Consider the following 12,578-nt stretch of genomic DNA (forward strand, 5'->3'; position numbering starts at 1 on the left):
CTCAATGACAAATGTTTTGTGCAGTAATTGAAATTGTGCAGTAATTTTTTCCTGAAGTCCATCTATTTTCCCACTCAGACTATGATTTCTTTTTTCCTTTATAGATCATTTCTGAAGAATACCTCCCAGATATATTACAGTGGTAATCTCCCTGTCTTTTCAAGTGAGTGTATGTGATAGCTCACTTGGAACCCGATTGCTCAAGTAACTAACTACTGATTACAAATCATTCAGTTCAAAGAAATTAGAAAAACCAGAAGAACCCATGCCTTCACTGATGTACCATTTAGTAAAGTCACTAGTCAATTCTAGCAAACTGTTTGGTAGTCTTACAGGCTTTCAGAGACTCAGAAATCACATAGCTCTGCAGTATCCAGCTTATTCAAAGGTTGTGTCATTAAGGTGACTTACGTGTTATTTGGGGGAGGAAGACAGAGAGAGAGAGAAATATCACCCTCTACTGGATGCTACAAGAGAAGTGCTGAAAGCAGTTTTGAAAATACGCACACATTTATTTTCCCACATTACAGCATAGAATCTTCAAAAGTGAGAAGAGCCTGAGAATAAAAAGAGGCCAACTGCCTGTTTTCTGACACTTGGGTAACCACCTGGTGGACATGCAAGTAGAATTAAGGGTTTTTACACTATTTTTGTTTAAAATTTTTAAAAAATAAGGAGAGACATTTGGGTCTAGTGCACTAAACCTGAATCTGGGAGTCAAGACTCCTGAATTCTGGTGCCTATTCTGCCACTGATTCAATTTGTGGCCTTGGTTAAGTCACTTATGCTGCTTACCTCAGTATTCCCATTTTTTTAAAATGAGGAAAATACTACATTCATAAGTTCTGATGCGAAGTCCATTGAAGTAAGTAGGAATCACATCATTGATTCAACTAGCTTTGGATCAGGTCTTTACCTTACAGGGGTGTTGAGAGAATTAATTAGTTAACACCTGTAAAGGACTTTACAGCTTTAGATGTGTCAACAGACTAATAAATAAGAATGAAATACAACAGTACAGTACATAAATGTTAAGAATGATAATGTTACCAGGTATAAAGGGACACGGGGTAAAACAATTAGGGAGCACTTTAAAATGAACTAAATTAAAACTAATTTACTGTATCATGTTATGAAAAAATTTAGTACATACTACAACTAAAAAAGTTACATTGCAAACAAATTCCAAGATATATTTAAATGGATCACTTAATATTTATAATTCCTTAATCTATTGCCCTCAGTAAAATAGAGTCCCTGTATAGAGGTCAAAGGGAGATAGAAGAAACTCCAACACCTCTGCCTTGAGATTTTTCTTAGCTATTTTATAGATCATTAGCTCCCTGGTGGCCTTATTGTTTATCCAATGGCAACCTTCCAGCTTTCTGGCTTCACAGAACAGAACTGTCGTGCTGTAAACAATTATTTGAACAAACTTAATTAGGCTGCGGGAAGGAAATCAGCTGTTGAAAGTTGCACTAAAATTCCATCTTGAGCAGACAGCTGGCTGGAAGGATGCTATGGGTGGAATACCCAGAGGCCCAGTAAGTATTTAGGGACATGCAATGTAAAACTGAAGGGGAGGCAGTAGACCACACCTATCACTAGATGAAAGAGCATGTCCTATCCTAGAGAAGTGCTTTGTACACTGGTAGTTCTCTGTAGGCCTGTGCAGGACCACACAGCTTAGCCTTGTGCATTTACAGCATGGATGAGTGTGTCAGGGGAACAAAGCACAAATACTAGGTTAAATTTCACTAGATAGATAAGGTATTTTCCTGAAAATGAAGTGAAAATGTAGTGAAAAAACAGGCGGGGAAGATTTTCTGCCCTGCTCTGTTCGTTTTGATGGCACAAAGAACGGAAACCATCTGCATCTCTCTTGTAGGAACAGAACCATGGAAGCTAACTCCTGGCACCACCCTTGACATAGCTACCAGCACAGCAGGCATGTCAGAGGTGGGAAGGAGACATAGTCCGTTGCAACTGTTGCTTCCTGATGCAGCTCAGAGCAGCCAAGGCAGCAAGGCTGGGTACCAGGCAGAGAATTAGGAAGCCATAATTGCTCCTTGATGCCCCAACACTATTTCACCCTTGCCACTTATATGTCAAAACTCAGTGGTTGAACCATTAATTTCCATTATTGTAATTTAGTAAATTAATCATACCAAATTGGTGTTAAAAGGGAGAAAAATGAGTTAACAAAACAAATTTCACTATAAGTTTACAAAACTTTATGTCGATTAATGCGTATTCAACTAGAAGATTAATAATTGCAGGACATACCTTTTGTTCAGATGTTGCTGCTCCTGCCTCTTCCTGGATGTTTGCTCTTGGCTTGCTATCTTCAGGAGTTTTCCAGCTCATCTTCTTCATGCTGACAGGCACAGAGGTTTTAGGCTCTTCTACTGCTGGCTTGCTGGTCTCTTCTAAAGATTTCTGATATGCTGTTAATAATGTTTGCTCTTCAGTATGGACAGAACTTCGTGTTTTTGGTTTCAGAGTTTCCTTGTCACTCTGTTTTCCCACTTTGTTTACAGACTCTTGAACATAAGATTTAGTCTTTACTTCTGTTGTAGTTTCTGTGCGGCTTCCATTGGCTTCAACTTTCCCAGTTTCTCCTTTCAGATATGAGGTAATAGAATCCCTACATTGGTCAGGGCTACAAAAGATAAACAACAGACAATCACACAATGTTCAAACCGCTTTCAGAAATGCTAAACAATTAGCTTGCTGGCAAGATGCCTGTATTCTCGGTTTGTACTTTTTAAAAAAAGAAGCTAAAATTTAAATTTAGTATGTGAACATCAAGCTATTTAATATTCCTGTATTGGGTACAGTAGTTTCTGCCTGAGTGGTCTCACTTGCAAAGGCATTGAGAATTTATAGTTCCTATTGAACACTGAAAATCAGGCCACATGTTTTTATTCTAAGCCCTTTCCAGTTGGGGGGGGAGGGAAGAGGAAAAATTGAGGTCCACGTGGCCTTATGAATATATGAGATATATACTCACCTGACACTATTGGTTGATTGCTACTTACTACCCTGAAGTTTCTGCCTGAATTTGGCCGTATACCTCAATATATCACTGATGCGCAAATAATTAGCTCTTTTCTGAGAAAACTACAAAGTTGGTAAATAAACCGTATCAAGTTGCTAATGGAACAGAATAAACATCCTGCTAACAAGACATAATTACACATTTAAGTATTCTGTCTGTAATTTATTTAATCAGGTACAATATCTCCTGAACTAGATATATTTCTCAATTAATCCAATTTATTTCTGGATAAATCATACCAATATTAGATCATTCACATTGTAGTATTGAATTTCTCATCACTTAAATCCTGCTCCCACTAAAGTCAATGGCAAAACTCCCAATGAATTCAATGAGAGAGGATCTAGCCGTTAATAAGTATCTCAAAATGTTTTAAGCCAGATCCTCAGGTGGTGTAAATTGGTGGAGCTCTGCTGATTTATACCAGCTGTGGATTTTGCCCCTTAAATTGATATCACTCATGAAAGGTGCAAATTAAGAACCAAGGATCCAGCCTAAATATCAAGTTGAGGGACTTGGTAGATACAATGGGCAACAGCTACAGGAGCTCCTTACACCTCACCACCACATATGAAATATCAGGCATGGGACTACAAAGTCTTTCAAGAAAAAGATTATGAATGCCCTTGGTTCTGCAAAGCAATTCATCCTTGGAACGAAGACAATCTCTTCTGCCCCACTTTTAAAAAGGTGTGGTAGGCTGATGTGACAGAAGTTATTTCATATAAGCATCTTATTTATAAGATTCATTACAATCCTGAAGAATTTGGGATATGGCAAAAATTAACCCCTTACTTGTGGAAAAACAAAGATATACAAGCCAGAGGAACAGAGATTTAGGGAGTGGTGTGGGAATGGAAGTGGAGCAGTGCAGGACTCTGCTTTTATAAAGTGTTTATTTATTGTTTGTCCATAGTTCATATTTTGCTTCTGCATAAATCTCTTTAAATGATTTTAAATAAAAATACATTTACTTTTAAAAAATGGAAAAGAAATATCATCAACGACACTGGAAACACCTAGCTCTAAAACAGACACATTAACTACCAATCCTGATATATTATTTCAGAGACACTTAAGGGTCAAATCTACTTATTACTGTTGTTATTAATTATTATTATTATATTTATTTGTATTCTGGTAGTATCCACAATGTGGTAAGAGCTGTCCCTATCCCAAAGAGCTTACTATCTCAGATTTCTTGTGAAGAATTGTTTAAAAAGGGATAGCATAGCTATGTTCCTATAAATTATGACAATGCAGCAAAGAAAGTGACAAACGGGAAGTGAAGACTGGTTGAAGGGAGACTCCAAAAAGTGCACTTGTTGCATGACTGCCAGTGAGCTTTACGCTTTTGTTCAGAAAATGAACTACCTATGATCATCTAAGTACTAGAATAGTTCATGCACATGGTAGAATGAATACATTTTACTGGGATTGTATTCTGAAGTATATTATTGCAGGCTTGATTATTATTTGTGCTTGAGTCTCTCTGTATGGGAGTGGAAATGCCATGAATGTGGTGTTTTCTTCTACGGTATTTCTGCATAAATAGCAGGCGGGTTGCCCTCCCATTCCTCAAAATCTGCCTGTTTTTGGAGATCTGAAGCAGGTAGGAGACATCCGTGTAGAGGCTTCTTTCCTTTGTACAGCTACCCCGGGATACTAACACCGTTGGCCCTAGTTCCACATTATGGAGAGGAAAGCAGCACAACTTACTTCTGGCTTAATTGGGTTGTAGACGAGAACCCACGAGAGCAAGGCACAGACGCCAATTCATTTGTGGATGTGGAAGGGAACACTGGGTAGGGGGCATTAATAAATAAACAATAAGCTAACCATACTTACAGTATGTCTACACTGGAGCTGGAAGTGTAATTTCTAATGTGGGTAAACATTCCTTTGTTAGCTGTGATCAACCAGTGTGCTAAAATAGCAGTGCAGTGGGCTAACCAGACGAGTATGATCCTGTCTGAAATATAGGTACATACTAGGGCGGTTAACCTATCCGGTGTTACCATGCCTACTTGTGTTACCATGCCAAATGGACATTTTTAGCATGCTAGCTTGATCAGTGCTAGCACAAGTATGTCTACCCAAACTGGGAATTACACCTCCAGCTCCAACATAGATCTAACCTCTGTTAATTACTTTTTTCAGTGTTGTTGTGACATAGACATAGCATTTAAAAGACAGTCTATTCTTAAACAGCATAGATTAGTGAATATTGATTTTTAACTTTTTATTTGCACTGTCATTTAAACAACTAGTAAAATTCTTGCTTGCTGTGAGGATGCTTAAGCCTGTTATATGTCATCCTTTATGACATCTATTATATTTTACAAATTATTTAAATGTTGGCTTTAGATATTTAGTTGTCAGAAATGGTTTTTTAAGTTATTCTAATTCTAAACCTGTCAGTGGGAGAGAAGCATAGTTGCAAGATATGTATTAAGGGCTTGATCAGTTGACCTAAATGACTTTTGGAGTGTTTCCACTGGGTTTAATGGGCTTTGGATCAGACCTTTATAGAAAACGTAATCTACATCTAACAGAAAATAAAGCATAATTATCTGACCCAAAGGATGATAGGTATTTAAAAATATATATATTTTCTTGGACCTTGTTGATAGTGTTCCAGACTTGTGTGAGAAATGCACATACGTTAAAACCAAGCTATGAACTTGACTAACTTCAGAAGGCTTTTTTTAGAAATCTAACATCTGGAGGTGAAAATAAAATTGAAAATGATTTATTTGGAGACAAATATCTATATTCCAGATCCTTACCTATCATCTAGCCGATCTAGTAGTTCACCACTTATTCTGCGCCCAGGTGTTGGTGGTTCAATGTGGACACTTGATGCCTCACTCTGCCAACCTGTAATTGAAGACATTTCCTGTTCTGCTTGCTGAACATCTTTAAGAATAGACCACACTTTTTCTTCCGTCATCTCCTCAGACTCAACTCCTTCTTCAAGATGAATGTCCTCAAACAGAGATTTAAGCTTTTCTTCTGTCATCTCCTCATCAGTACCAGACTTTTCTCTCTCATGCTGTTCAGTTCTCACTCCTGTTTGACTAGTCTCTTCACTCTGTATTTGTTTTGAGTACTTAGCATCTTTTGATATCCCACCATAACTACCAAGATACCGAGGATAATCATTCAGGTCCACTTCCTCCAAATGGCTCTGGCCTACAGACATATCTTTAGGTGTTCTTTCTTTAGGTACTGAGAAATCAGGTTTGTTGTCTTCCAGTGAAGTGTCTTCTTCAATCACCACTGGAGGTCCTGGTGCTGTACCGTCTATATTTCCCTGTGAAGTCACTAACACATCACTCAGTCTACTAGGAGTTCTAAGGGGTGACTCTATACTAGAGATATCACTAAAGAAATCATCTTGATGGAAAGGGGTGGGTGGCACGAAGCGCAACCCAGTGGGAGTTTCCAGTTCCACTTGAATGGTGGGATAACCTAAGGAAGACAGTACATTTGGACTGACTGGAATGAAGTATGGAGCAATACATAAGTAAACATGTAAAATGATTGATGAATTATAGAAAATATGAAAATATTAAAATGAGATGATGTAGCCATTTAAGTGTGAATGTAAATTTGACAGATTTATTGGTTTACCCTAAATGGATGCAACACAAATTAGAGTAGCTAAAATGGCTAGTTGCTAAAATGGTGGCAGCTATTGCTTTTGCTTCTTCAGAAATCAACACTCTGTAAAGGTTCTAATGAATGGTTTTGCAGCCACTTTAACATTTTTATAGCTACAGCACACTGACTCATGAGCAAACAAATGGAATCAATATGGATAGAGTTGGTGGTCCTTTATATCTAACATGGTATTTTGTGGCCAAATTATGTAACACTCGCTCTCTTTGTTTTGGTTCATGCAAACTTAATGAATATAATCTAAAGGAAGAATCTGCTCATAATGCTGGACAGCCAGGTTGTGTTGTGTGGCATGTGTGTGTGGGGGGGTGGGGGGGTAGGGGTATTTTTGTTGTTGTTGCAGATATCTATGTCTAAAACAGGTCCACATTTTTAATATCCTAGTTTTAAAAATTACACAATACTTACAATACTAGTATACACAGCACTAGTATACACCAATTTAATCACTGTGCCACAAGAATATAATTGTTAAGGAACAAAGAACAGAAATGAATCTCAGTGTGGCTAAGAAAGAAGAGCAGATCTTAAAATACAGCAGAATAAAATCTAAAAAAAAAAACGGTGTCAGGAAAAGGATTACAGATCACAAACACAACAGGGGAAGAATCTATATAAAAATTTCTGGTACAGTAAAGTTATATAGATGAGAGGATTGTAGTGAGTAAGGAGATCTTGGTGATCTTGGAGACTGAGGAGATCTTGGTGACATGGGTACAATCAGAAACACTGATCAAATAAAGAGAGAAAAGAAAAGATAAGTAATGAAGACATGGGAAAAATCATTCTCAAGGATTAGACTGAATACACACAAATGAATGACAATGAAATGTAAATTTACACTCCAGTAAACAAATATTAGGCTGAATATCCTAAGAAAGGAAGACATGTTTGGGGGTTAAGTTCACATTGTGGTGCCTGTTGAGGGAGGTGTATCAACAGGATTTTTTCTGTATCAGCTGAGAGAAAGGTAAAGAGCGGTCTGGTCTTGGTGAGGAAAGGAAATTTGAGGAAGGTGAGGAGAAGAGAAGAGGAGAGACAGAAAGTAACTGTGGAGAAGCACATTTTCTTTATAAAAACACTGCTGCTACGATTAAAAGGCACAAGCAACATTTCAAGAGGAACTTTCTTAAAATGTAAACAGAAAATTATTCCTGCAATGCAATGATTCAATGAACAATGCTGCTGCTTAATAATGGAGCACATTAAACTTATATAGTCTAATGATCAGAAAATCCCAGTGTAATGCAGGAAGAAGATTAAGACCAATACACATTTGAAGAAAATATATACAAAAGAGGATGTTTTGTACATAAGACTTGAATTGTATATAAGATTTTAAGATTGACAGGGTTTTAAATCAGAGATTAGGTGACCAGTGCCACCAGTGTATCTTAAAGGTAATTTCAAAAAAGAAATAGCAGTAATTAGTGGCTCCACAGGACAAATACAAAGTATACGTTTGCTTATTGCTATTCTGTTGTATAATCAGAACACCATTTGTCCTGCAATTCTTGACTTACAATATCTGGCTCAAAATTAACCCAAATTACTCTATAATTATCTTGTATAGTTGTAGGGTGAAAACTATTACAAGTTTCCATTTATGTAAAATTGATATTTTCTCATGAAAAAATTTTATATTGCCATTTTATATCTGGAAAATGAAGGTTTAATTTCTGAAAGTCCTCAAGTATAAATTATGAATAAATTCATTTTTCTCAAAGCTGCATATCAGTAAATTGCAAATTATTTTAGTGTACATGCCATTATTAACCACTCATTTATTTTTAGGAGAAGATTTCCTAATGCCTAATGTATGGAGATGAGACTGAAAGATACCTTTTTTCCTGGTAGTGTGGGGGACAGTATACCACCATCTACATTACAAATAATTTTTAATGCATGAGCAACTGTCTAAGTGTATGATTTTTCATTTGACAATTGAAATTGAAAAACACTGAAGTGCCTGATCAATCTACATTGAAATTAGTGGGAACAACTTTTTTCATGTGTATATTTTCAGGATTGGACCCTTACCTTTTGAGACACAAGCTGACATAAAATGAAAGTTGAAAATACTATACAAATGTGTATTAGAGTTTTGCATTTCATATTGCATTTATGAACTTTTAAAAAACAAAGCAATTCTAAGTACCATAATTGTGATTTTGAAGAGAGAAAAAAACTTTAAAATGAAAAGAAATTAATTAGTCCTTCACAATTTACTGTCTTTTGAGAAAAGGTCTGTTTATAATATTTTTCTGTATTATTGGACATATTACTGAAATAAATATGTGCACATAATTCAATTACCATCAACGGGATCATGAAAAACGTTATTTTCATCTGCAAAACTTCTGGTGCCTGAAATGTTTCCATAATCAAATATTGGTCCTTCCAACAGGGTCACAATATCTATTCGGTTAATTTTTGTCAATACAGAGGTTAAGGCATCAGCTGGAAAATATAATAAGTAACATCAGAAAAAAAATTCAGTTACCTTTGAGCTATGTAATTGTTTACCTCAGTCTCAATCATACTGGATTAATTAAAAGATGCTGAGACATATGTTTCACCTTAGTGCTTTTGTTTGGTTCTGGAAAGTTATATTTATTAGCTTGTCTAAAATCATTCTGTATATGAGGCATACAATGTCTAGTATGATTCTCTTTCACAAGGTAATTACATTGTTTTTGATGCCATCATTAGAAGCAACATGACTGAGACCAGAGGGTTCCTAAAGAATATATTTCCTCACTATTAGAACAAAATATCCTTCCACTAAGGATGCCATGGTAGACTTTGGAACAACAGGTGACTGAACATAGGGCTAATGATCAATAAATGGGATGTGTGGTTTTGCTGTAGCCATGTCAGTACCATTGTATTAGAGAGACAGGGTGGGTGAGGTAATCATATCCTTTATTTAGACCAACTTCTGTTGGTGAGAGAGACAAGCTTTTGGAAGAACTCTGGGTAGCCTGAAAGCTTGTCTCTCTCACCAACAGAAGTTGGTCCAATAAAAGATATTACCTCACCCCCCCGTCTCTCTAATAAATGTGATGGTATTTAGATGCGGAGAAATCTTGTTGGGCAGATGGTATTTCTGCAGATGACCCTAAGGGATGGATCCCTTTCACATTCATCCTTACATTTCAGACTTTTATTTCTGTTAAATTATTAGATATGCCCCCTAAAGATCTAGGGACAGAAAGGGTCCTCTCCCCCTCCCAGGCAGAGAAGGATCTGAACAAAGTGAAATCAGTGCAGCTCAGCTGAAACAGGGATGGGGCTGGTGGGGAAGTCCATACAGTGCATCTGCATCTTTTGCAGGGGACTAGGGGTGATGATAGAGCATGGCTGGTGGAATCACAACTCTCCAGACTCACTGGCCAAACCCATACATCGTGCGGGAGGGGGAGGGCTCAGCGTGTATAATGGCTGCAATAATGGCAACAGGGTGGTTCAGCATCCACTCTGCAACCTCTTACAGGGGATTCTGTCCTGCTGACACACGCAGCCCACCACAGGGTACAGGCTGAGTACTTATAAACAGTACACATTTGTCAGCGGTTTTAGTGACAAAACTAGTGAAAAAGGACAGTTGAAAACTTGAAGAAAAATTATCCTCAATTATCCTCATTCCTTTACATATGCCTGGAGAATCACAGGCATTCAGAAGACGGATCAGGTCAGTGACACATATTGGAGCTGATCGGGAGAGCTAGGACGGAGATTTAACTGAGCTAAACCAGGAATGTATGAGTTGGAAGATGGTAGAGGACACTATTGTCCTACTATGAAGGCCAAGAAGTGAAGGTTTACCCTCTCTCTTCTCTTCCAGTATGCAACGATTCAAATGAAGCAACTACATAAATAGATACGGTAATTACCAAGTGAATACATATTGTAATTTCTTTAACCCTGGTAAAAATAGCTAGAGCAGGAAATGTTATTTCATGAGTGCTACTTAGAAAAGCTTTATGATGTTTTCATATTCATGTCTAAATAATAAAGATGATGGGAACTACACTATTTAGAATATGGCAACATATGAAGTTGTGTATAATTTATAACCAACAATAACTGCTCTGAACTTACTTGTAGCATTTTTCCCATCTCTGGTAACCCATTTTTTTAATAACATGAAACTCTGAGCAATCAGAGAATTTGGGTTTTCTACACGGATTTGATTAATTTCATCCACAGAAAAATTCAGTTCTCTTGCCAGTTCTATAAAGCAAGAAAAAATATACCATTATCATCATGTCAGTCTTATCTTGTCAATTCTGTAAAAGTAACAGCTTTATTCGGTCACACAGATGAATTAATGTAAAAAAAATCTGAAACATAGTTTATAATTCATTTATGAGATAATTACAACCAGGGGTATTAAAATTTCACAGAAAGACATCATGCCATATCTTGTAATCATATCCCTGGTAGGTATTATCATACCTGCATCAAGTACACACACTGCTGCAAGGTAAAAATTGTGAACAAAATCTCTGCAGAGGTTACCTCATTGCTGTTGATTTTTAAAATCTTGTATCCTATATATGCTTGATATCTAGATTATTACATATCTCTCTTCATCTACACTATAATCACTGATACACGGTGACACAGTACAACAAGCTGAGTTTATGATACAAGTTGATTTGCATTGCTGTACGGTGTAGAGCTGCAGGACTACTACAATTACTGTTATGGGCCTTATTCTCAGAGATGCTGAACACCTGTAAGTGTTGCTGAAGCCATTGGGAGCTTGTGGTGCTCAGTGCTTTGGAAAATCAGGACACAGGACAACAGGAAATGCCATATTACACCAAATGAGTGTCCAGCCCGCAGGTTCTCAACCCTCTCAACCCATTTGTGCCAACTATTCCCAGAACAAGATTTAAGGAGAATAAATTTTTTTCACCATTTTAAATAAAAGTTTTTGTTTATTTACTGATCAATGACAAGACAATTCTACCATTAGCATTTCCTGCGAGGTTTCTTCTTTTAACTGAAAATCTATTGAAATGTTTAATAATTTACAACAAACTGATACGGACTCCACTTTTGGGAGTTGGAGAGCACCGCCGACAGTGTGCACAGAACCCTCAATTCTGAGTGACTTCTATGGGAACTGAATATGGTCAAATCGATAAAGAACTCGTGGTACCCGACTATAAAAGATGATCTGCAAAAATAATTGCTAAGTTCAATTTCAGTCTGACAGCATAAAAACGTACCTGTCCAGCTAAGTCCTAGATGATCAGCTACAATTGCCATCCTTATGTCTGTTCGTTCACATGGACTCTGTGGACCTGTGATTTACAATTTCTTGATTAAAAAGATTTTGTAAAGAAACCTACAACACTGGACAATAGTTTATAATATTTTAATTTTACCAAGTTGCTGGTGTTCAGATTGTATACTAAAATGATTGTGTCTTAATAACCTACAAAATAATTTCTTTGTCACAGCTTTTATATTTTCACCTGTCTAAAGTCAAATGTCAAACTACATGATGTTGTAGTAAGAGACCAAACATGCTGACGTTCTAGCTACTGGACTATACACAAATTTTTCTATTACTGGTGAAAAACACCAGGGTGGGATTAACATCTATTTTCTCTACTTTGACAGAATGAAATTTGCTGTCACAAAATAAATCTTTCAAAGTCCTGAGTTACATCAATGTCTTCGGCATGCTTCACTAGCTGTCTACAATATAGAATTTGTTTAAAGGAAGAAAGAAGAGTATAAGACAGCACATACAGATGACAATGACAGAATGAGAACTACAGAAAGTCACTCCACAGGCAATCACAACAGTTCA

The 12,578-nt window shown here is 36.9% G+C and overlaps 1 protein-coding gene across 48 annotated transcripts in view; it reads right to left on the reverse strand.

The window, feature by feature from the left end:
- The window catches only part of ANK3 (ankyrin 3), a 540,509-nt gene that overhangs the window by 21,264 nt on the left and 506,667 nt on the right, over positions 1 to 12,578 (reverse strand). For 30 of the 48 annotated variants that reach the window (XM_043550291.1, XM_037903998.2, XM_043550285.1 and 27 more), the window contains 5 exons: positions 11,989 to 12,063; positions 10,850 to 10,981; positions 9,062 to 9,205; positions 5,851 to 5,941; positions 2,287 to 2,662 (listed from right to left, as the gene is read on the reverse strand). In XM_043550291.1, coding sequence (XP_043406226.1) covers positions 2,287 to 2,662; positions 5,851 to 5,941; positions 9,062 to 9,205; positions 10,850 to 10,981; positions 11,989 to 12,063 — 818 coding nt within the window. Of the gene's footprint in view, positions 1 to 2,286; positions 2,663 to 5,850; positions 6,536 to 7,079; positions 7,475 to 9,061; positions 9,206 to 10,849; positions 10,982 to 11,988; positions 12,064 to 12,578 lie in introns of those variants that run through there. The other 18 variants (XM_043550311.1, XM_043550307.1, XM_043550308.1 and 15 more) reach the window with 2 other exon arrangements.

Source organism: Chelonia mydas, chromosome 7 (assembly GCF_015237465.2).
Source record: "Chelonia mydas isolate rCheMyd1 chromosome 7, rCheMyd1.pri.v2, whole genome shotgun sequence".
Lineage (NCBI taxonomy): Eukaryota > Metazoa > Chordata > Testudines > Cheloniidae > Chelonia > Chelonia mydas.